Source organism: Bombus pyrosoma, linkage group LG12 (assembly GCF_014825855.1).
Source record: "Bombus pyrosoma isolate SC7728 linkage group LG12, ASM1482585v1, whole genome shotgun sequence".
Classification (NCBI taxonomy): Eukaryota; Metazoa; Arthropoda; class Insecta; order Hymenoptera; family Apidae; genus Bombus; species Bombus pyrosoma.
Genome location: NC_057781.1, coordinates 7,511,594 through 7,537,675, shown reverse-complemented (window position 1 = coordinate 7,537,675; position 26,082 = coordinate 7,511,594). Strand labels below are relative to the sequence as shown.

General features: G+C 37.7%; 1 protein-coding gene and 1 long non-coding RNA gene across 7 annotated transcripts in view; one reads left to right on the top strand and one right to left on the bottom strand.

The window, feature by feature from the left end:
- The first annotated feature begins 208 nt into the window (after positions 1 to 208).
- Positions 209 to 7,078, top strand: LOC122573963. Its single transcript, XR_006318845.1, has 2 exons — positions 209 to 3,253; positions 3,318 to 7,078. It is a non-coding gene; the product is annotated as an uncharacterized LOC122573963 (long non-coding RNA).
- Positions 6,666 to 26,082, bottom strand: part of LOC122573960 (myelin regulatory factor-like protein) — a 67,462-nt gene continuing 48,045 nt past the window's right edge. Inside the window, exons 2-19 of one of the 6 annotated variants that reach the window (XR_006318843.1) lie at positions 21,672 to 21,765; positions 17,584 to 17,793; positions 17,042 to 17,133; positions 16,272 to 16,594; positions 15,433 to 15,696; positions 14,936 to 15,114; positions 14,524 to 14,740; positions 14,015 to 14,173; positions 13,604 to 13,933; positions 13,178 to 13,437; positions 12,742 to 13,089; positions 12,431 to 12,602; positions 12,271 to 12,346; positions 12,040 to 12,152; positions 11,710 to 11,963; positions 11,296 to 11,524; positions 11,004 to 11,201; positions 6,666 to 10,926 (exon numbers count right to left, since the gene is read on the bottom strand). Coding sequence is in view for 5 of the 6 variants with exons in the window: in XM_043740999.1 (XP_043596934.1) it covers positions 11,127 to 11,201; positions 11,296 to 11,524; positions 11,710 to 11,963; positions 12,040 to 12,152; positions 12,271 to 12,346; positions 12,431 to 12,602; positions 12,742 to 13,089; positions 13,178 to 13,437; positions 13,604 to 13,933; positions 14,015 to 14,173; positions 14,524 to 14,740; positions 14,936 to 15,114; positions 15,433 to 15,696; positions 16,272 to 16,594; positions 17,042 to 17,133; positions 17,584 to 17,793; positions 21,672 to 21,765 (3,395 nt within the window). In the remaining variant the exon portion in view is untranslated. Of the gene's footprint in view, positions 11,202 to 11,295; positions 11,525 to 11,709; positions 11,964 to 12,039; positions 12,153 to 12,270; positions 12,347 to 12,430; positions 12,603 to 12,741; positions 13,090 to 13,177; positions 13,438 to 13,603; positions 13,934 to 14,014; positions 14,174 to 14,523; positions 14,741 to 14,935; positions 15,115 to 15,432; positions 15,697 to 16,271; positions 16,595 to 17,041; positions 17,134 to 17,583; positions 17,794 to 21,671; positions 21,766 to 26,082 lie in introns of all 6 variants that reach the window. The other 5 variants (XM_043741000.1, XM_043741003.1, XM_043740999.1 and 2 more) reach the window with 5 other exon arrangements.

Sequence of the window (26,082 nt, the reverse complement as noted above, 5' to 3'; positions counted from 1 at the left end):
ACACGTTGCGTCTCGTAGATACACTGTGGAGATCTCAGAAAGATATTTATACAGCTTCGAATATATTAGGTTGTCCGGGAAGTGTCTTTATTTCGCAAACGTGTTTTTACAACAATGCACCTTCGTACAAACGTGAAACCAAGTCTGTGAAATGTTGCGGTGTTTATCTCAACAGGACAAAATGGATCGTACGTAATTCGACAAAATAATATAAAACAAAAAACGTCTATTATTTCCTCATAAAACGAAAGAAGCTTTTCGGACAACCTAATAATAACGTTACACGTAATGTGTATCGATAAATTAAATATATTTCGACACTGTCTATTTCCGCTTTCCAACGACGCTTCGCTTTTACGTTTTACGCCTTCTATTTAATTGGAATTGCCTTAAGATGAAAATTAGAAAATTAAAAGCGCGTGCGATCTGTCGTCGACGCGTCTGGAATTATCCGGATAGCGCACCGGAATTATCTACGTGAACACGCTGCACACGATAGTGTCACGTGGAAGACACAAGAAATCACTAAATTACCTGATCACCGGTGATCTCGCGTCGAAATTCGAACGTTTCGTAAGTTAAAAAATTCGCACTTTTAAATGCGACAGTAACATTTAGTGTACGAATCCAACAGAGTAACGGATCAGAGTGTTATAACAGAGTGTGTACGGTTGAGAATCTTGCAAGACAGTGTGTCGAGTGCTGATGTTGGGTAGGTTTTCATGTTTGGTAGGTTTGAGCCCTCTGGAGGGGTCGTCGTTGGGCACCAGTCACAGGTGGCTATCCTGTTGCTGTCTTCCCGGCCTGGGACACCAGCCGATTATCGTCTCGATGGCTGTGGCCTACAGGAGGTTTGTCAGGCGTGGTTGTCCTGTTATTGTTTTATGACCCTGTGACAATAGCCTTGCGATGCTGTTTTAGGAGCAAACCTGCCTTCTAAAGTTTTTCTTCTTATTATTATTTAATTTGTACTTTACAATTTGTTCAGCTGGACAATTGGTAAATGACCTCTAAAGTGTATTCTAAACCATGTGGAAGTAAATCAGGAGAGTTGAATCAAGAAATCTTGCACGAAAAACAATCTCGAAAGATTGAAGCGAGTTAGAAGTATTTCAAGCAAATAATAAGAAAATTCGACAAATCTAGAGAACTTGGAGATCTTAAAAAAGAGATATATAAAAGACCATAAACTTTATATTATTCTTCGATACGAATTAAAGAAGAAACTGGAAAATAAGAGGAAGAAACCTCGAGAGAAGCTTAGAAAGCAGCATAAGCGTGTAACTCGCGTGGTCGTTCGTGTTTCGATAAAACTATACGATACGACAAGCGCCAAGAGGAATCTCGTGACGATGAACCACGCGAAAATCACGCACCACGTCCTTCCGTGCTCATAAAAAAGTTTCTAAAATTAATTCTAAGGAATTTGACACGGCACGGCGCTTTATCGAGCTTCTCGTCGGCGACCTTCACGATGGCGATGCTCCTGCACGATTCTCTCGTCGCTCGTCGTTCATCCTCTGACTCGCGAACAGAGAAAGTGGAAATAATAAGCGAAAACGTTCGGAACGCGAAGTTAATGTAACGTAACCAGACGGGATCAGAGATGGAGCACGTGTAGGATATAAATAATTCAAAAATGTGGTCGTGTCGCTCGTGCAATGTTCCACTGTTCTTGAACGGAGATACGGCGGTGTCTTTGTAAGCGCGGAAACTTCTACCTTCCGATTCGTCGTTCAACCAGACGACAAACTCGTCTAGAAAATTCCTTTTCCGCTTTGTAGATAAGTTCCGGTATCGCAGATTCACGCTATGTCGTTTCTCGTGTTTCGTACGCTAAACTTTTCTCCAATTAAAGCTCGAATGTATAGACTTTCCAATTGGTTGTTTACAGATGTAGATATTTTGCTATTTCTTTTTGTTTTTCCTTTTCTTTTTTTTTTTTAGATCTGTACGTATGCGCGTTTCAGCTTAAAGAAATAGAATTCACCTTGAAATCTTTGAAACGCCTTCGCTTCCGGACCGGACACACGCGCCACGCGACGTACCATTAGAAACCGTTTAATCCTACCTGACGAGATTTTTTCCACCTTCTCGTCGTCTCAGCTCTTCCGATTACAGAGAAACCTAGAAACGTTGCAACGATATCGATATCGGTATCTAATTAAATCTGATCTTCTTTTTCTTTTGTATATCTCTTGAAGAAAGAAGAAGAAAAGCTAGAAGAAAAGAAAAGTTTTTAGATAAGTTTATATTTACGATATAATATTATACTAACACGTACATAACGACGCGTGCAACAACGTACACGATGAGATATTTATCCTGGCGGTAATTTTCGAGCCACCGTGATAATCGTAGAATTAAACGCGACGTCGTAAAAATTGGGCTGTCGCAGCTGTAGTTTACGAGTATCGCGCGAGTTTACAATTTTAGAATTAGAGTGGCGCGTGAAACATTCTGAACAGATAATCGTCGAATTTATTACAGTTCGATGTTTCCAACGCTCGCAGCGAATGTTTCTCGCTGCGTTCGCTATTCTTTGATTTCTTCTTAATTTCACGAACTGCGCAGCAAATTCGACAGTAGCTGGCAGCCACCACCGAATCCCGAAGTAATTAGGCGAATCAGCGTCAACGTGCTTACATAATCGCTGTAGATTCGAGTCGTAAAACGTTGCGAGACGACACCCTCTGCCACCTCAAACGACCAATACACGAACACGCAAACGACAAGCTCAATTGCACCGAATTGCTTCGCAACGAGAAGAGGAGGCAGTCGTTATAAATAAATTTGAGGCAGCTCGGTGCGTCTCGTAGAAAAATCTCGACCGTCTATTCACGAAAGAAGCACAGAGTTTCTAGCGTTTTTCGCGTGGTTTCTCGTGCTCGAGCCTGATTATTTATAGATGGTAGAATTTGCATCGAGAAAGGCAAGTTGTCATATCATCGATCTTACGTCGATAATTTCGTAAGATCGTCAATAATAATATTTTTTAATATTCTAATTTCTAATATTCTAATCTTCTGATATTCTCAATCGTTAGACGACAAGCGAACGTCTGACGAAGTGACAAAATGATAATCAGAAAATTGTTTCCACCGTCCGGGAACAACAAACGACTTGACGCTATAATTGAACGAATATTTTAATAATTTAGAAAAATGCAAATAAATCGGATATAACATTAGGACGTTTTGATATCGAGGTGAATAGTAACGATCGATGAAAATTTATCGAGATAGCGAACGAAGTAAGTTTATTGGGAATTATTCAAAGTATATATGTTTATGCTGGACGTTTTATTTTGAAATTAGAGAAGGAACAGTGAAATTAACGAAATACGAGGAATATGGTTTATTTTTCGTAAGAGAATTCGAGTAACCTCGGACGATAAAAAGGGGAAGTTATGCGAGCCATCTGGAGAAGGTCGAGTGCTGGCGCCTAACCAAGGTCACGGATAGAGGAATTTACGACCTTTCGAGTGTTCGACGAACCCTCTTTTGCGCCTCCGCTTCAAATACCTTTCACAGATTTCACCTGCGTACTATTATATAAAATGTTCCATTGTTGATTGTAAACAGAAGTTAGTACGTGGAACTTAATGAATAGAAAGTGTCATTCATGGCTCGATTTAAAGAAAACATTTTGGCTTTGTGTGGCTCGTTAAGCGTTTCGCTCTGCTATTATTATTTTCTTCACGGCCGATACAAGTTTACACACTTACGCTTATGTAAACAAATAATTCGTCGTTCGAAGGATTTATTTATAAAGCGGCGGATTTTATTTTATTTATCGAAGGAACATCCGCCGGTGAAATAAATTTTTCTTTTTTCCTTTTTTTTTTTTTTTTTTGAGATAGAAATATTGATTTATTTATAGAGTAGCAGATTTTAATCTATTCATCGAAGGAGTAATTTGCCTCGATGAAAGATATCGATCTTTTAACATTTAATACATCTTGATTTAATATATCGATTTCTAAAGTACATAACACATTTTGTCCCATTGAAAATGTATTTTATTCCTATCCAAATGTATAGTTTAACATTTATATAGAATAATGAAATTTCACTTGGTTCAATATATAACGTGTATAAAATACACTAATTTTTATCTTCTTCAAATTTACGAAATAATTTCTTTCGTAAACAATTTCCCCAATCCACGAATCACCCGAAAATGAAATATTCCAAGTTACGTATTTCCTCTTACTATGCCTTTCTCTATCTTTGCCCGGTAAACACCAACAAGATATACATTATACACTTTTGTCTCTCCTTATTTGCATAAAACAATACATTATAAAATAGCCTACCTACTAAAAAAAAAAAAAAAAAAAAAAAGAAAAAAGCAATTGCAACCCACAGGTTTCTTCGAAAATGAAACATTCCAAGTTACATATTTCATCTTATCGCGTGTCACTACTTCTTCATTAGTCACGGTAAACGTTTCAATTTCTCCGAGAAACTGTGAAACGATGAGCCAGTTCATTCTACGATGATGGTTCTATGCATTTGGACGGAAATATTCACACAGATTGGACACGGAATGGTCGCCTTCTATTTTGAATGAGTAAGTGGCAGCGATCCAGGTAAGAGCTAATCGTTAATCGCGAATACCATTCGTGACTAATGCAACCATCACTGCCAAATCTCTCTCTCTCTCTCTCTCTCTCTCTCTCTATACATTTATATATATCAAATAGCCGGTAGCTACGCTTGAAAATGGTCGTATCTCGATGGACGCGTGTCGTTGACACTGTGCTTAGCGTCTCGACGTTATTGTTTCGAATTCCTCGAGTTGCTGCCCGCTGGCATGCACCGTCCTCTTGGTGGGTGTAAATTTCTATGCAGCGTGACGAGTCGTTCAATGTTCAAGTTGCAATTTCACGCACGATGCTCGCACGTGTCGTTCTGTTGCAAGACGAGCGTATCGTAGGTAGAGTTGAAGCTTTGCGCACAGTGTTCGCGAGACGCGTTTAATTGCGCTGAAATAGCAGTTGTGACGGTAATTACAGAAGGAAACGGGAATCTTTGGTCGAGTTTCCAATTTGAGATCCCCCTTCATTTTATCCTGAAGTTTCCGCGTTTTCGAGTGTTGAATTATCGAACCGTGGAACTTGTACGAATGTCCAGATCGACACGAGTCTCGAGTCTCTCGGCTCTGAAACTTGAATCCTCGAGTTCTTGACTTTCAAAATCTCAATCTTTGGATCTTTCAATTCTCTTTTCCATCCTTAGAGTTTAGGAAAGTTCCTTCGAATTTTTGTTATTTACTTCGTTGCGACGATCTTTCGAGTTTCGAGCCGCTGGTCTCCGCAGGAACCTGCGATCCTTCGTTTCTGCGAATTCCTGGATTTTCGAACTATCGATCCTTCGATCCTACGAGTCGTCAAATTCCAAGCTTTCGAGTCTCCGCTTGCTGGACTCTGCGAGCCTAGTGACAAGACGCTCAGTCGATTCGAAAACAACCGGAAATCAAACGAAACAACTTGTCAAATTTGTCGATATTTTCGAACTAGATTTATAGGTTTGTCAAAGTAGATATATCCGTAGAATTTGATACAGCAAGAATAGTAGAGGAGGGTTTACGATAAAAGCGACTGAAAGAAGACACGTTTCGACGTTGATGACAAGACGTCGACGAAAATATCGACGACGCGTCAAACAGGGACCGGACTTGTCGAAATAACAGACGAATCGTGGCGGTAGCTGAAAGACAAGCGGACGTCGGGCAGACGCGGAAACCGCGACGATGGCTGTACGCTATTTAGGGACCGCGAACGATATTTTCGCTCTTCCACGTCACGTCTTTGGCTTCCACGAGATGCTTGATCGACGATCTTTCGTACCGCGTGGCTTTTCATTGACCGACTTTGCATTTGCTGTGGCGGATATCCGTTCCTCGAGATAAATAAATAACGTGTTTCCAAATAGAACAGAGTGTTCTGTGAATGGAAACCTCTGCCGATCGTACGATCGATTCTGGAAACTCGCGTAAAACCTGAGAATCGATGAAACAGACTAAGACTACAGAAGAATATTTTTACGAATATCTCGTAAACGTTCCTGTTTCCGATTCAAGGATAACTTGAACAATTCTGAACAATGTCCGATAAGTCGTACGACATCGAATTCGTAGGATGGAGAACTTTTTCTTAAGTAAATCGATGTTGCCTTTTTATCGATCGATTTTAAAGTCAGAGAATCGTAGAAAAATTACAACTGCGATCGAAGTATGCGAGTCCAATCTGTTTTGTGCCATGACGTCCGACTACGATGTCTTATTCCACTTATGTAAACGCCGAGACTCGTTCCCCATTTGTTTAAAGACGAGAAGAAACACGGCTATTCCACTTTTACGATCCGCGGAACATTCTGCCGAACTCGTCTGATCACGATCCTTATTCTACTTAATAGCTCAAGGTCAGATACGGTTCCTATTCTACTGGCCTGATCTAAATCAACGGAAACTCCGCTTTTTTATTTATTTCTCTTTTAGCGAGATTTAATTTACAGTTACAGGAAAATTATTAGAACGTTGGTGCGGGTATTCTTCTCGACTATTTGATCGCTCGATCAGATTATAATTAATTTAAACGTAGCACGCAAATCGAGACGAATAGTTAATTCTGTTTTACGCAGTGAAAAATGAAAGAAAGGTTTCTGGAGCAATATCTTTATTTTACTGCGAATACAGTTTCGTTACGTGTATGTATATATTTATATATATATATATATATATGTATATTTGGCTTAACAATACGTTCATAAATACGTGAATATAACATTTACATGCGTTTCCCACCTTTTGCTTTTTAGTCTGTTCAAATATACATAAATAGCGCTATTCGATGCTCGACGAGCGACGATAGAAATCGTCTGATTGATCAAATAAAAGATACGTCTGATATTAATAGAAAAGAGAAACGTTAGAACAGAGTATAATGAGACTAGCGAGTCAATCGTTCAATTGCATTTATTCATTGATCACGTTCAAAGTATCCTTTCTTTCCTTTTCTTCTCTTCTTTCTTTTTTTTTTCTTTTTTTTTTTTAATATACCTCGTTCAGATTGCACATTAATTATAATTAGGATTAATTTCACTCGATATCTCGAGTGTTAACAACTATGCTTTCGCCATTTTCAGAGATCACCGAAAAGAAATAAATAAAACAAAAGCGTTCAACAGAGAAACCTTTCGCTATCGTTAAAAATTCGTCGAAGAGGAGATTCTAAAATTAATATCCAGTTTAGCGTAGATTCGACTTTACCAGGTAATTTCCATAAATATAGATACCAATATATTTAAATATTTAAATATTGTAAATTAACTTATCAATTAACTTGTATACCGAATTTCTCGTCAAGTTTCAATAAACGACCGATCTTTGCCGCGTTTGTTTCGTAAAACATCGACGATCGGATGATACGACGCGTAAAATATCACTGGAAAATTACATGTCTCCGTGTAATTCGTCTTTTCCCATCGACAGCATTACAATTACGTATAATTACATATTACGATCTCTAATTCGCTCGGAGACGAACGTCTTTCAGAACGTTCTTTTACCGCAAATAGTACCATCGCTATACGCTAAAAACTATATGTACAAATCCTACTGACAATTACTTACGGCTTACGAGATTATGCTACTTATATTAAAAGAGAAATTCTTTCTTTACGAAATATGTACTTATCGTTATAGACGATCTATTTTATTCCGAAATTTTTGCTTCGCTTGCAACACTATGACACTTCTGCGATCACTTTGTCTACTTTCGTTTTAGTTAGAAAAAAAAAAAGAGTCAACCCTCCTGCGGAGTCATGAAAAATGAACTAAAATTTGTATACGTAGATCCTTCTCTTGCCTTTTTTTTCTTTTTTGTTTCTTTCAGATACCTGTCGGTATAATACATCGAAATATAAAACAATAACAAGTTCCGTTACATTATAGCGATACAATGAACGATAACGAACGTAAAAGCAACAATAAAGCGTTACAAATGATAAATGAAAAATATACAAATGTCGATTGTTCATAGAATCCTTCAAGGAAATAATACATCAAATATCCTCTCTCATTCGTTCCTTATACAAGACCTACTCATCTTTTTTTTCTCTTTTTTTCAGTAGATTTTGTATAAAATGAACATTTACGAACAATTATACACGGAATATCAATATTACTGTTATATCATATGCACACGCATATTTATATTAAATATATATTATATATATATATATTAGGCAATATAATATTAATAGTCGAAACACGATTCATCCTTTCTTATTCTTGACGAGTCTTTTTGCATGTTTGTAATCGTTTTATCGAACCAGAAAAGTATACATAAATAAAAAGAAATCGGAAGATGAAATTGCAGATGAAACAAAGTATCGACAATGAGATAATACTATGGGAACTATCGTCGAATTAATTTGAATCGAACGGTCGAATTTTCTTACATGACTATATCTACTTTACTTTCTAACGAACATTTCTAACGTTTCAGTGTGTGTTATACGTTGCGTGTATATCTGCGTTTATACGTATAATTATCATTATCACGCGTATCATTACGTATAATTACTGTACAACAGCGTCGTCTTCTTTTTACACGATCCACATACATGAAAAACTGATACGCGCTAACCGTAAGCTCGTGCGTGTGAGCTTATATTCTCTGTAAAAATATATATATATATATATATATGTATATATGTATATATTATATACGTGGATATTTGTCAATATTCGCTTAAAACATACAATAAAATGTCTCCGCGTAAGGAAAACGTATGGACGGCAGAAGTGGCGCGTTTCGATCGCATATACACGAGAGATAAATATAAAATTAGAAGAGTGGAGTAACGCGTCAAAGAAATTGGATTTTGTCTCAGAGAGATACAAATGAAATTACGATAAATTATATTAATCGTATTACAACGACGATGTGTTAATTTGTACGTACACGACTGGCCGAAAGCTTGGAATCTTTGCACGATCTCGTTGAACCTATGTGTTCAACGATATACCAACTTGCTTTAGAAAATTCTTTAGTCGAGCTTCTCAAGAGGTTTAATCAATGTTCTTAGTCAATCTATTTAATTCGAATCAATTCGAATTAATAACAGTGTCAACAAGAGGTTTGATGTAATAGGTACAACTGGATTGAAATTTCTGGCCAGTAGTGTATACATGCAGAGTACTAAAAAGTGTAGCAGTCGAGCATACAGCATACATTTGATCAAAAGTTATCGAAAGAAATAAAAATATCTTAATGAAAACGAGCACAAAATTATTCACTTGATCGCCAGAAAATAGTTTTAGCTACGAATGTTACTCTGATGGAGTAACAGACTTAACTAGGTCAATGTTTAAAACATCTGAAACGAGCTGTTACGATTGTTCGCTTATTACAAAATCAAATAAAATAAGCTAGTACAACTAGTACATTACATAATTGTAGACAAACATATGATGTCACTCGGCAATAGTAAATAGAAGGATGTCGTTGTAGTTTTACAAGCGTAGAGTGCCAATAAAACTCTGCTATTATGTTAGAAGATAAAACTTATTCATATAGTAGTTTAAAAAATAGTACAACTTTGAAACTTTGTATTCTTGCAGCTATTTGCTTATTAAGATTTTTTGCTTGTTTCGATGCCTTTAAGATTTGACTGCAACGTCTTTTAACATCCTGCATGCCAATAGATAATTATTTCTTCCTCTTGTTTTAAGATGTTTAAAAGTAAAGTAACTAATTATAGGATAGCACTTGGAATCTCGTGAATGCAAAGATATAACTTGAATTTGATTACAGATACGTAACGATGATAGTAGTCTTATTAGGTATTGTAATTAGCAACAATAATAGTGATATCAATAATAATGATTCGATGTGAATAGCGGCGATCTACTCGCATGCAACGAATAAAGATTGCTTAGAGAGTAGGTGCAAATAAAGTGTATGCAACTAATTCTACCATACGAAATGGACAATTATCATACAAATACCTTTTTTAGGAACTTGAAATTCTATGATAACGCGCCTCGTGAATGTTTATCGTATCCAAATGAAATTTAAGATCGTGCAACATCAAGATCTTAAGAAGAAAGTTAATAAAGAATGACCGATATTGCTTTGTACATTTTTAATAAATAGACATTTTTGATAATCTATTCACGTTTGCTTGAAGGTCTTCCTAGTTTCTGTCCCATTGTAAAGTCCATTTTACTTTTTAGAGAATATATCGTTTGTTGTTTTTCTACGTAATACGTTTTATCTTTAGACAGTGAATATGTAGATCGACAATGAATGAAAATATATAGGCTGTACATAGAATATAATCGATAAATTAAACCAAAGATATGATTTGACTGGAACATTGATCGTTAGATTTTTTTCTCTTAATGTAGTGCGAATATTCCTTCGATAATAATAATAGTAATAATAATAATAATAATAATAATAATATTAGTAATAATATTGATAATATTCTGTACATGAGTATAAATAACGTAAAAATGATTGGAACGATACGTTACGATCCTTGATTGTAGTTGATGGGTGTGATTTTGAAACCATTCTGATTGAAAAAAGAGATAATAGGTATATATGTATTGATACAAGCTGAAAAATTTCATCTTTAACGTTAAATTTAATTCATTTTGTACAATATTTTACACTTAATAACGTTATTTTCGCTACCGCTTTTCATGTTTTCTACAACAAGAAAAATAATAAAATCTTTAAATTACCACCCATCAACTAATGAATTCTTTATACCCTCAATGTCTTTAACGCAAAGGAGCACGTATAATTTCCTAACTGATGAAATGGAAATTCTAAGTCCTACTACATTACATCTAGCTTGAGTTTGTAAGATCTATCCGTTCCTATTGATCATCATAGTCTTCATCCTACATAGTATATCGTAATAACATATAAAATACAGTTACAGATTCATTTGACGATATGTATATTATAGATATATTACCAAACACACTGTATATAATTTCATAGTTGAAGAAAATGGAGACGGAATATGTCACGAAGGCACAAGAAGGTCCTGGCTGCATAGATGTTCAACGGATAGAATCTTCTTCCGTTAAGAAAGTAATCATTCGTCGCAATCTCGATAAAAGTGCAACGTGTACTCCGAGTAATCGACACCGTGTTTATTCTTGCAGATATTCTGTAACAGTAAAATCGAAAGAAGAAAGAAATTATAATATTTATGAACATTTTGAGAGAAAAGATATTTAATTTGAAATGACAGGATTAATTACCTCTTGCGGCTGTACAGTAGGTACACGAAACCTCAACGTTCTCCTGAGATAATGAGCAACATCGAGGGGGAAGGATTGATCTCCCCGTTGATTGTTACTTTCAATGTCGATCTTCAGCTGAGCCTGCTGTTGCATCGTGTATTTCCGGCCACAAATTAGAGACTCATCGACACCAGGACTCGTTGGCGAGGAGCACTGTTGCACTACTTGACCGTACCAAGGCATTCCACTGAAGCATAAGCGAAGAACCAGATTATAATTAAACATGTGGAATATTCCAATGTGAAACATATTCAGAATCATACTTTTATTTATACTATTACTTACTGTACCGCATTTAGATATATTTTATTTCACTTACAATTTTTTTTATTTTATTAGTATCTTAATAGACTAAAAGAATTATGAACTTACATAAAATGTAACGTGAGTTGAACGTCTGGCATATATTTGGACAAAGGAATGACGCAAGATATATTATTCGGTGTATCCTGCGAGGACGCGGAACAATACTTTTGATCGAGCGAAGTATTAAAGCTTTCTGCCACTATCCACAACTGTGGCTTTGGTTCTGGCGGTAACGATCCAGCAGCGTTGCTGGCAACTTCCGCCCAATCTCCACTACCGGTTTCTCTCCTTGTTCTTTTATGCAGATATTTGTAATTGTTCTGTAACAAATAGAATAATTTCTTACGCTATCGAAGATGATCTTTAACATAAAACATTAACTGATGTTTCTCTTACTTCTTTTACAAGTGTCTGCGTGCTTGGATCAGACGGGCTGATACCATTCTGGAAACTTTTGCTTATTTTACGCTTCTCCTCGTACACGTTCAATGGCTGTTCTATGTGATCTGCTAAAAAATAAAATAGGAATTTCTTGTTTACGCACATCAACGGGAAAGTATTTCTTATTGCGTCGTTTTAATATTATCCAGGAAAAAAATTTTAGAGACAAAGTAACATGAGACTTACAGATTGATTTCTTCTCCGGAGGATGATCAGGTTGAGGATCCTCGAATTGATGAATCTTGGCTGTACAACAGAATATCTAAAGCACAATATATATGCATTTAAAATACAAGCATTAAAAGGAATAAGACAAAATAAAAGATTCGATTCGAGAAAATGTTACCTGACAGGGATTTTCAAACTCGCTAAAGTGTCTGGGACAATTCGACGGTCTACCTAGTGGAATTGGACCTTTGTTCAGAGACGAGTCCACTTCCGATCCTTGATCGTTCTCATCCACGTTACTGGGAATAGCACCGGCGCCATGTCTACCCAACCAGTTTCCAGGAAATTCGCTAAAATAATTTAACACATTGAAATATCTCAAGCTTGAAGGGAACAAAGGATATTGTAAATTGCTTACATCGATAATTTTTAATAGTTATCAGTAAATAATAAAGCAAGGAATAATTAAAATTATTAACAATTACAAACCTATTTTTCTCAAGTTTTGGTTGCGGTCCAGAATGACTAATAGGATACCAAGTAATTTCTTGAGAGTAAAGCTGTTGTTTCGTATGAGGCGCCTGCGTGGAGAACGCGTTGGTTTTCACAGACAAACTACTGTCCAAGCCTCTACTATGGGATCCGTGCTTGGTATACGAAGACGACAATGTACTATCTAACAACGAATTGTACCGAGGATCGTAATTAGGCGTACTCGACGCTGTCGACGGATGAACTGGTCTTATAGCCAGCATTCCATTGCTAGCTACCGCGGTCCACTCGAGGCTGCTACGTTTCTGATATTCTAAGAAGTATAACGTCGCCATTGCTACTAAGCTGAAATTCAAATACACTCGATCAAACACTCAAGTCATTTGTTTAGTACAAGAGCATATACAAGTTGTATGTAAGAAATTTTAATTACCAAAACGCCATAATAAGGATAAGTATAACAATGATAATCTGGATAAACTTATTACTGCACAGAAGTTCGTCCTCCCGCTCGCTCTTCTTTCCTTTACCTTGTACGGTAGTTTTACTATTGATAGAGGATGAGTATTTGTTACTTGATATACTAGAGATTGTACTAATCGAACTTTTCAGACTGTCGCCCCTCTTCAGCTTCGCCAGCCGTTTGTTTATTCGCTCCAGTTGATCTATGCGAGTTTCCAAGCTATCCGTTACCTGACGAATTTCACAAAATCTCAGCACACCGTCTGACGACGAGTTCAAATAAAAATCACGAAAAATAAGCATACTAAAGGAATTAAAAGATATAGGAATAATAAGTAGAGGATAAAGATAGAAGAAAAAGAAGTTGAAGGATGAAAAGTTTGGATGAGCATCTTACTTTACACAGTTCTTTTACAGCACCAACATTCTCCATGAATATCCTCTCCTTGTTCACCATTAGGAAGTTTTCGATCCTCTGGCCATTTGGAAGGACAATGTCTCCAGCTGGCAGTACAGCTTCCGGTAATATCTGCTGTACTTCCTGCGCTATGACACCCGTGTCTTCTTGCTGCTTGATACCCAAACCAGAATGCTGTGCAAATTCTGGCGCGTATCTATAACGAACTACTCTCAACTGTTGCACGTTTCGCAATTGTTCACGCGTGTCCACTTCCTGTACGTTTTGTTTCGCTCGTGCATCACTGGGTTGGACAATATGGCCAGTCACCTGTGAACATTATTCATTAGCAATGGCTCCATTGTTAAGTCGTCATATCTGTGCTACAGTATTGTAACTAAATGACAGTACTTTCATATTGCCATGGACAACCAAAGCTTCGTCAGGCCTATCCGTGTTAATTCCAACTCGGCCGGCATGGTAAACGCTATCCGGTGCTGCTCCTCTCTGCCAACCACCTTCGGCGCCAACGCCACTGCCTTCCGACTCGAATTGGCCGGGATTACTTGCCTGCATCGTTTCATTTCGTGACAAACTTTATTTTAAAAAATATTGCTGCCTAATAGCTTTTTATAAAACTTTGTCTATCTATCGGCTATTTTCAGAAAACATCGTCTTTAATCCTGACGAATTCTTTTCCTTTTCTTCGATATATCTTTACAAATAGGAGAAGAATGATACGATCGAGGTGTGGCGAATTTAACACAGTTGTTACTCTTCGCTAAAGAAATAAAAATATTTTACAATTTCTTCGGTAAGATTTATAGCTCGTAAAGGGATAAAAACGCGTCTGCTTGTTTCTACGACAAGTTAAGTGGCAGATTGAATCTGGATGATATCGTAATTAGAGATATAATTACCCTGACGATTATTCTTTCGGACGCATGAGCTACCACCTGATAGCTGGCTTGGTCAGCGGTGTGTGCGTGCAGGCCAACAACTAAATGGAAATATCTTTGATCCGGATTCGGTTTCCCTTTCTTTCGCATATTATTGCTGGTCGTCTCGCTGAAGTGAAGACGGCCAACGGTTACTTTTGTAACACGCTCGCCGCCTAGTTCCACCCTGAAAGCAGCTCTATTTTAGTGTAACGTAACCATTTTAATAGTTTCCGTGAGAAAGCGGCTAGAATTTCGCACCAAAGATTCCGAAACGTTTTTGCTTCATAATTTTCACATCGCGTGTGATATTAAAATGTGAAACAAAAAAAGAATAATGCACACTGTTCGATCGATTCATGTGGAATCGTTGTAAATTTGTCTGTGTACTTACGTCACTGGATGGAACGGTTTCTTGCTCCTGTCGCTTTGACTTTGCTCCACTCTGATAGTCTGCGTCGGAGACTCAACTTTGACGCCGTAGAAGTGTAGCTGAAAACTGCTTATCTTCTTCAAACCTTCACCGGTTCGAACGAATATAGCTTCACCTTGGAGCTGAGCGTGGCAAGTAATCTGAAGATATTTCATGTAATTACATTCGTTGATTTCATTGTCTCGAATAATATACAAGAAAAATATTGTTAACCCAAAGTGTGATTTATGTAACGCGAATGATATAGATTGCGGATTTTTATGCAAATTCACATGTTTGAGAATATAGTTAGAAGAGTAAGACTTGGGTAGATTATTTACCTATCGAATATTATAGAAAGCGCTATACTTTGAATATTTCATGTATCTTTTGATACTATGATATCGTATAAACGACATATTTTTAATCTAAATGGTATTCAACGGTTATTTTGTAAAATTCCTTTGAAACTCTTATACCTGAAAGTGATTTTTCTTCTGGCAAACAAACGCGTCGTCGGAATTGCTGAAATTGAATCCCTTGTCCGCGTCTACTCGGTAATGAGGCACTGGAAGTTCCTTCAGATTATGATCGCATAGAACGTGCCAGGAAGTTTGCTGAAAGGGATGAAATCGGATGCACTGATAGCTGGCATCTATATAGCTATTGTCTGCCACTTCGTCGCCATCGAGAACTGCACTGCTGCTACTGCAACTGTGCTCCACGGTACCCAGTTCAGGTTCCTGGAGAAATAAGAATGTATCAGATCGGTCAATGATACTTTCTCAATCATCTTTCACGATGTGAATTTGACAAAAAATATTTGCCGGCATAAAATACATTTTCGCTTGTATTCTCTGTCTATCTACTTATACTCCAAGATGTAGAATTTTAATACGATCAATCCGGAAATAAAAACCACAGGAAGGAAATATAATTCAGTTCACACGTTTAATTAAATACCAACAATCAAGTACAATTTTAAATACCAACAATACTACAATTTTTCTGTTACGTTGATAAAGATCGAAGAATCCATGAAACGATAAATCCATGAAATTACAAGGTGTTGCGTGTAAAAAATGATGGATGATCTTTGAGCGATTCAGAAGAAGTGAGAAAAATTATTCTTCCAGTCTGGAGATTAAATAAAAATACAATTTTAGTAACATAGTACGCGGATCGATAGAAAGTAATATCGCTTTCCTATAACGAACAAAAGATATACTTTATTATATTCTTTTCCTGTAGTCGTCGAATCACAGTTTCTTAAGTATCTAATTACTTTAGTATAATCATGACAGTAAAAAAATTTTACTCGTTGCACCTGCTTCACATGGACAAGACCATCCTGGCTCAATTTTCTCTTCTTGGGTGCCGATTGTAACGACGAGTACAACGTGTTCATGTTACCAGGGCTGTGCTCGTGTGGCAGAGGTACTAAAGTCTGACCTATCGGCTGTTGCGATTGGATATTCGGCGTTCCTGGGCCGAGGTGAGACGTCAGCACTGTATGAGTTAGCAGCATCGAATCCGTGGAAGATGTTAAAGTCCTCGGGGAGGACGGTAGTAAATTTGGTGCATAATTTGCCTGATTGCCTTGGTGATGAAGAAGCATCTCCTGAAGAGCTACCTTTTGATCTGCAATTGCGCATGGTATTTGACAATTTTTCACAAAATATTCTGAATATCATCATAAATATTAACTAAGTATCTTTACCAAATATACTCCGAGTATCATTGTTACGAAACATTCAACCTTTTAGCATAGGGTATCGTGTGAGAAACGTGTTTGTTACGTCGATGTTATTGATTTATCATTTACTTCAAGAGAGTAAATCTTTCTTGTTCAATGATCAATTGGTAGTAATTATTTATCAAACAGCTTGCAAAATAAAATTAGTCAGCGATCATGTTGTCGCTCATGACATGCGCTATTGGAACTTAAATCGTAAGGCAAGGGGTTAATACATAAAGAGAGAAAGTTCGAATATTTTTATGGACTCGTAGTTAAATGTAGGAATATCTATCGATCGAACATCGGACACAGCGTCGTTGAATATTTAACAGAATATTTTGTGAACTTACGCGGTGAATGTACATGTTGTGTGTCGTTGTGACCTGGCGGAGAATACGGTGGTTCGCTGCCGCTGTCCGGTGGGCTTTCTGGCAAAGCATGTCTACAACAAAGCAGTCAGCTAAAGCGTTTCATACTTCTAAATAATCCTCAGATTCGGAGCAATTTTATCTTACCAATCGTGAGCATGAATCAATGTTAGAACATCAGTACGAATGATTTAGCTATTGCAAAATTTCTAATTTCCTTAATAGCCTCTTCTCTATGTTACCATTACAAAGTGACATAACCGTTTCCGATTTCTATCGCGTTAAATTGCCTGTAGTTTTAAATAAAATTAAAAAGAAAAGAACCAGCATAAATATTCATTAAAAAAAGAAAAAAAAAGAAAGCAACGATTCTACCTGCATAGCGACCGTTAGATTATTTACATGCACAGAAAAATGATTCTCAGAGAGTATCAATTTATAAGGATTTAAACCGTGAATGGTTTCGAATTACTTAATCCACGAGGTTGACATTCTAGCCCTCGCCTTAGGCGAACTCGACTTACGGGTGAACGTACGATTGCGGATCCTTGTAAGCGGCGCCATTTGGTACAGTGGTGGTACCGGATGTGCACGTACTCGAGGCCGGATGACTTTGGGTAATCGGCGATGGTAATCGAGACGGTGGTTGTTGAGTGGTTGCCGCCTCCACACGACCACCGTGTGTCGTCGTTCCACCCCCGTTCTCATTATGCGCCAATGTATCAGCGAAATATCTACCGTGAAACAATTAGTCGTGCAATCGCAGCATAAAAATAAACGTTCAGTCTGACCGAACGAATGGTACATAATTGGATGAGAATTTGATCGTAAGATTGAAAATTGCGAGACATTACGTGCTAATTAAATGAGATATCATAAGCTACGATTTTTATGAGGTATCAGAATACCGGGATAGTCGCCTGTTTCGTACAAAAGTTCACGAATTTAGAAGCGTAGAAGTTTCTTTTTACTTTATATTACTGTAGATTTACAGTGGTCCTATGATGGAAGAATCGCAGGAATTTATCGCACGTTTGCATCTTCCAACGTATCGTTTAAAGAAATGAATTATGCGCTATAGGTCATTATCCAATCATACTCTTGTCTTATTAATTATAGGTTTATTTCAAGTAAATCGTTTTCCTATTTTAACGCTCGATATACGAAGCGGATACTCTGCTCGAAAAGAACGATTCAAACTTAACGAATCAATCGATATCGACGGCTGCAATAATTATCATCGATAAACGGATGATAATAACAAATTGCTCGATGTTTCAATGTATTCTTATCGATATTAGCGATTGTCTGTTGTCAAGAGAAAACCCGATTTTCGGATTTTCCGTTCGAGACTTTTCTACGAATTCCGTTTTCCTGACACGATCTAAACAAGGATTTACATTGTATAATAGATACGATTATATTGCCCCTCGTAATTATGCAATTATCCTGTCGCGATTTCAGATCCACGAATCCTTGAAACTTGTACCAATTACCATTGAATATTTTCTTCTTGGCTCAAGAACAATTACGTTCTTTTTTTATGCATTCCTCACTAACAGTTTATTGGAAAGAATTTTATCTCTCGTTCGTGGCGATCAGTAAACAGTATCGTGACGTTGATATTATAACATCGTTTACCGAAGCTAAATCTAACGTCTTTTCTTAATTCGTTCGATTCTTAATTCCTCGCTCTTCAGATTCTCAATTTAATCCAAATTTTACGTCTGCGATAGAAGCCCACAAAAATTGTACTCGATAGCCTGTTTCCAAGCGTCTTAGAGTCTTACACAAATCCTTCAACTTCTTCAACTTTCTACGAAATCATGCACGCAACGTAGAAGCTTTAATAGACGATTTCTAGCTGTTTTAACTCTATTGACCCTTGACACGACAGGGATCGCTCTCAAACAGTTGACATTCGATTAATTCTCTCAAACAAAATTCCTTTTCGACGAATCACTTGATTCACAATTTGCTGTCCCTCTAAATTTCGAAGGTCCTGTCAAACGTTCCAAATTTCCTTCGGAATCATCTACGTTAGACAATTCCCAGCTGTTTCGATCGATCCTCGACGCAAAAGAGATCACGCTTCAAGTTTAATTTTCCTAAACAACCTTTATTTTCCAAGGCTCGAAAACTTTCGAAATCCTCCCCCCCCCCCCAAATCATATACGAAACACGGAAAACGAAAGCTACGATGGACCATTTTTCCAGCTATCGTAATCCCAACCGACCTTACCTCGATTGCCAAATGAATTTTGGTTTTGCCAAATGAAATTTATTTCGAGACAACCGCACCATCGAAAGTCGCACAGAATCGCATATGAAACACGGAATGGAAGCTATAATAGACAATTTCCAGCGGTTTTAATCCCATTGACCCGCGGCGCAACAGGGATCAAGGGTGAAGAGCTTCCATTCGGTTGATCCGTGAATGAAATCTGTTTCTGAGATCAGCGCGGGGCCTTTAATGGGACGAGTGCGTTAGGTTGGATTACCAGGCCTAACACGGCAAGCACTGATTCCATCAATTCCGTCCAGCCTGTCTCTGTCATTATATCATTACACCTCTGCGGTCGCTACCACGCGATATCTGTCTGCTTTTTCTACACGCGCGCACTCTCCTATACATACACGATTATTGTGTTCGACGACTGTACTCGACGACTGTTCGTACGTTCGTGTCTGTCACACGCGTGCACCATCCTTTTTCTTCTACACGCGTGTTATGCAGACGTGTACACTGTCGGCCATAAGTTTTCCATTATCTGTTTTTATCGAATGTTTTCAGATGCACCGGATGAAAGTGTCATTTTGCGTGTGGCGTTTGTAAGCTGTGAATACGGCGAGCAGGGGAACCTTGATAAATACGTAAATCGTGAACAATTTACGGATGGGTATTCGATGATCGAGTATTTTCGAGTCACGGAGTATATTGTTGTAGGTATACGATGATTTGGAGAAGTAATTAGCTGTAGATCGTTTTACACTTCTCCAGCAATTATTTTATAACTTTCGTGTTATTTTATCATTTTCTCGGTATTCGCGCGCAAAGTGTATACGTATAGTTATGGTATTAGGTGGTCCGAAAAGTTTCTTTCGTTTTATAAGGAAATAATGGATGCACAACATTTCTCGTTTTATATTATTTTATCGAGTTACGTATGATCCATTTTGTTCTATCAAAATAAAGATCACAACGTTCGACAGATTAGGTTTCGCGTTTGTATAAAGATGAATCGTCGTAAAAGACGCGTCTGTAAGAGAAAGACACTTTTCGGACAACCTAATACTTTCTACGAATTATTGGATTTGTTTTACGTAACAATTTGAAAACGCAAATAGTAGGAGATTTCTTATTGCAGTGACTGGCGGAAGCGCTCGTGCACTTTTCGTGGATATATTACGTGCGTGTAATGACAGCCAACTGTCATGATCATGTTGGAAAATTTTTAACGCTTCTGAAAATATATACAGAAGTTACAAGATATTCAGGACGAGTATGTACTTTGCAGAGACAGCAAAGCCACTTAAACGTGTAATCATCCACAATGTTAATAAGTGTCGGCTCTTTCGCAATATTTTTTATATGTTTAAAATAACTATCCATACCGTGTATCTAATTTTTTGCTAAATATAACTTTACAACGAACATCCTGCCGCTATTATATAAATATCCTGCGATATGATAACGTCAGTCGCGTCAGATTACAGCGTTAATAAAATTTCAAAATGTTTAATATAACAGGTGCGATATGAATAATAAAAGCTTGCCGTGAAAAAGGTACGAATACTTTTGCCAGCCACTTTTTTCATAAACAATTTTACTTTGCACGAACACTTACGTATGTTGTCAGTGATTTCAGTATTTTATAAAATGTATATCTAGTCGCAGTATATTGTACGAGTTGGAAATATTTCAAAAATTGACAGACAAATGTACGTAGAATTTTCGTTTTTATCGAAGAATTCATGAGAGTCGATGCAAAGAGATTGATAAGTCGAACACACTGACGAATCGTGGAAATGGAGATTCTGTTTGCACAACGTTGTTACACACGCACACGTGTCTCTGTGATGTAGGCGTTAACGATGGCTTCCAGTTCAAGTCAAACGTCGTCGTGATTAAAACAAAGGAAAAAAAAAAAGAGAGAAAGACAACTTAAAATAATGCGTTGTCCGATCAAAGCGCGACATTTTCATCGTGTAACAAACGTAGAAAGGAATCTTAGCCGAACAGAAAACTCAGCTTCTGTTAATTGCAACATCGAAATAATTAACGCGTCGCGTCGGCGTGAAAAGCTACAAGTTTGTTTATCGATACTTGAAAACGAACTCGATTCATCGCCTTGGCAATCTTTTAACTGTTTATCGTTTCAGTCAGCGTCCGCTTCCAAATTTTTGAAAAATCCACTACAAAACACGAGATATCCTTCGCGAACTAGTATAATCAAATGATTAACTTCTGACCGAAAATTAAGCAATTTCTTAAATAGGAAATTTGTATTGCTCTGGATAAATATGGAATAGAAAATAATTGTAAAATAATTGGAAGATATAAAAAAAATTATATGAGAGATAAATACGTAGAAGGATAAATATCACTTACGTGGCGGGTTGTTCGCTGTCGCTGTTGATGAAATCTTCCAACTGCGAGAAGTCCAGGGCCTCATTGTCTATGCCTCCGACGAAATCGCCCCGACCTGTGTAAAACGAGAAGAATCCATGTTTCATTCTGCTACCTTACGATTGTTATCTGGCAAAGATCTTATGAGATCGTGATAACGCGAATCTCGTCTAAATATACGTCTTCTCGTCGTGTCTTGCGGTATACGATGTGAAAACACAACACAATAATAGAATAATCAAGTATCAAGTCGGTTGGTTTTAGTAGAAAAATTGTCTGCGACATATTAGCCGATCGTTTAATGCAATCGAAAATGATAGTGAAACGTTCGTTTGTTATTATAAGTATTAAAAAACGAATAACCATTCTTGCAAGGTTTAAAGTATTTCGAATGCGCGATAAGTAAGAGAAGATGAAAATTAGAGAAGAATTTTCTACAAAATTGCTGTTCGTCTTCTAATACTTACAGATAAAGATCCCCAAATCCTGAAAATTGTGAAACTTTGCAGACACGTAGAGATATTACGCAATCTCTTTTCGTCGCGCAAATTTATTTTAAAGGCTTGAAATCGACGAGTGAATATCCAATTGCTTCGGATCTTGAGATATAACTCGCTATAACGTTGATAAATCGTCTCCCCAAATGAGAGTCCTAATTAACGTGAGTAAATTTTGTCCGAAACATTTTTTCCAATCTCTTGGAATTCGCGAGTTGCGACGCGATATCGGAGAACAGTCGCATTTTCAGGTGTCGATTTCTTCCTCTTACGATGAATTTGAACAGAAAAAGAAATAAGTAACGCAATATCCTCTGCATATTCCCAAAGTTTCATAATTTTTTGAATCGATGGTTTCAGAGTCTTCCCTTGTTAGGACTCTTTGCTCGTCAAGTCAACGAATAAAGGCGAGAAACGACACGTATCCTGGTTTATGTATCCGAGTTATTTCTAGCAGCGAGCTGCGTTTAGGAACGAGGATGCAGGTAATTCAGGTATTCCGTGAGAGAGACATCCGCGTGGGAGTAACGAGGCGTTACAGGTGAGAACAAGCAACGTAGAGGCACGAACATATTTCACCTCGAGGTCTTCTTAAAGGTCTCTCGGCCGAACACGCGTTAAGGGATTGATTTCGAAATCATTAGACAATGTAGTCGCTAATTCTGTGTTTCTGTGGAATTCCGTATTTTACTGCGTTTTACCATCAACCTATGTCTTCCTATGCCTTCGCTTTTCTGGCGGATTTGTTGCGCGAATCCCTAGAGAAGCTAAACCGATCAACTCCACTATTTTGAAACGTCGAATGACGATAAATCGCTGAATGAACTTTGAGACAACTAATGCTCGTAACGTAGTCGCTAATCTCTACTTTTCAACGATTAACTGCTGTAATTTTATTCTGAACGATTCGCATGGCATCGAGTGTTTAACGATAGCTAGATATAGTAGAGTTTAGAAATGCAAAAATACAGCATGTAAATAATACGCAAACATATATATAAAATATCCAACGTGAAGTATCTATTAATTATAGTTTCTAATAAATAAAGCAGATTTCTATCAAACTTCTGTTTCTCTATAAATAAAATCGCCTGTACAAAGACAGTAAGTTTTCGTTTTAAAATTCGCGATTTGGTGACAATAGTAAGTAACGTTAAATTTAGAGATGCAGAAACGCACAGTACGCAATAATAATAATTTGTAATATGCAAAACTGTACGAAATATACGATATAAGTCGCTCGATACGATTTCGAAGTAAAGTAAATTTCTACTGAACTTTTCTTACTCTGTAACAACTCAAATTTCCATTAAAATTCGCAGTCTAACGATAAGTAACGATACGCGATGTTAGGAATCTTAGGAAACAACTTATGGATTCTAATGATCGCGATGCAAGAGAAAGTGCGAGTTCATCGAGTGGGAGAGAATTTCACGGCCAATTAGAGGTGGAAGGCTATGCGGCCGAAGGATCAAAGTGTCAACGTACACGAACACGTGCATCGCGGTACAATCGCACCGGAATTTCTTCGATCGTGTAAATTCCTTCCCTGTAAAATCCTCCATGGTGAACACCGCAACGTTGCTTTCTGATTTACGAGGTTCCACTCGGACGAGAAAAGTCCGATCGACGATCGGTTTCGGAGAGAAATCTCGATCTGTAGTTTCACCGTCGAACTACGAAGCTTGTACAATAGTTTCGTGAATTTCGCTAGTTACCGATTAGCCGCGAGTAAACGATCAGAAGGAGATTGTTCTACGTGCGAAGACGAGTAAAACGCGGGCAATAAAATTGGTTCGTTTAAAGTTTGTCCACGAGTATGATAGATCTTTCAAATTTTCTCTAAAACAGTGCGTTTTATGGAACAATTTTATTCCACGTTTTCTCCTTGTTTTAAAATATTATGCCGAAACTTGCAGAAAAATGTATTTAGGTAAAAATATCTTATCGAACAGCATAATTTATGCTTGCCGTAATAAGAATCCGTAATTAAGTAGCTTAATTTCAATTCGACAAAAATCGTAAAATGTCGAACAATTGTTTTGTAAAATTGTTTCTGGTTCTGAATCTCCCGAGGATTAAAATTAAAAATAAAGTCAGCCTACTGGGAGGCTGGTAATTACAGAGGAGAATCAGGCCATGTTTCTCGACTACGAGCGCCTGTGTACGAAGAATACAATGTGATCACGCAGCTTGGCCACACTTAAGCGCTTAAGACTCCATGTCAAGTGTCATAACTCGTGGCTTCCGGTCGGCCATTCATGCTAGGGAGCAAGTGTAAGGGCGCCTTTAAGACTTCGGTTCGAAAATACGCATCGTACGAGCCAACTCGACCCATCAATGAACGTCATCACGTTCGTAACAACGACCGGCCGACAAACATGTTGCCCGTTCGTCGAACTGCTCGCTGCACGTCGCTGCCAGCGAGAAATATTGTCAGACCCTCGATTAAGATTCAGGTGAAAAGAAAAAGATTCTTGAAAAGTCTGGTGTTTCGAATCGCAGATCTAAAAATCCTCGAACCTTCGAAATCTCAAATCTTCGACTCTTCGAGCTCTCAAATTTCCCAATTTTCAAACTTGCAAGCTTTTCAACGTTCAACCTTTTGAACTTTTTCGATTTCCAAGCTCGCGAAGTAATTAATTTTCAGATCTTCCGGTGTTAGAATCTGCGATTTCGGGTTTCGTTAGCTGTCTTTAACTCGGTCGTACTCGCTGGCGGAGATACGTCGCTTTGAACGTGAAGAAGCTCGCAAGGAAACGCGAAACCAGACGACCAAACTCTAAACTCTGGTGCAGCGAAGTAATCGATGGAATTATTCCTCTTGTTCGTTGAAGCAGAGATTCGAGGAATCGCATCGGCGCGTTAGTGCAGCTGTATGTCTCTCGATGCCTATAAAAATGCAAAGACGGAACAAGGACACGCGTTAAGGCGGACATTAAAACGAGTTTACGTTTTCATGCGAACCTGTTTACGGGCAGCCGCATAACAGTTTCTGGCTACCTCTTCCTCGAAACGTTTCGAAAGCACCGCATCCAGAGACGGTGGTGGAATTCGATTGAAGAGAAACCTGTCGTAATCGATCGAGAATCCGCGACAACGTGTTCTAAACTGCCTTATTTGCATATTTCCTATGCAGCTAATAAATTATCGTCGTACATGACGAAACTATTCCGCGTGTTTGATTATCCTTTTAAATAACTCCGCGGTGTTTCTACGTTACGATATAAATAAAGAGAAAGAAGAAGAAAAGAATACGAGGGAATTGGAGCGAAACGGGAGGAAATTAGAAGCTGCTCAAACAGACTGACGTTTTGTAATATGGAAATTCGCGTACGTTCCAGTTTCTCTTCGTCTTTATCTTCTTTTTCCTTGTTTGGTCGGCTCTTTAGGAAAATCCCAGGTAATCATCGTCGAAGGTGAAAGAACGTAGGGGGACGGAAACGCGTGAGAAAAATCGTAATTGGCTCTTCTACTATAAAAAGAACGCTGTCTAAAAGTACATCGATCGCTTTGCATAATCGCGTTACACATTTTCGGGAATTTAGTCCCGATATAGCGGGGCGAACGAATCGGGAATTTTAAGCGGGCAACTGTTCTTCGACGATCGCCAAGCTTCCGAATTATCGATAATCATTGGATTCTGAATTTTTGCGCGTTGGTGAAAAATTTGGAAGTCGAAGGATGCATGGAATGCACAAAACACGCGAAGATATATGAAATATCGTAAAGTTTAGTATATTTGTTATGATTAAGCTGCGGATGTTCATGGAAATTTATACTTTTAAGAGCACAAGAAGAATGGAACGTGCGTAGTTTATTTCATCTACCGAGTATCATAACAAATATTACGCCTTCCATATTTTACATATGTTTGTATATGCATTCTGTGCACG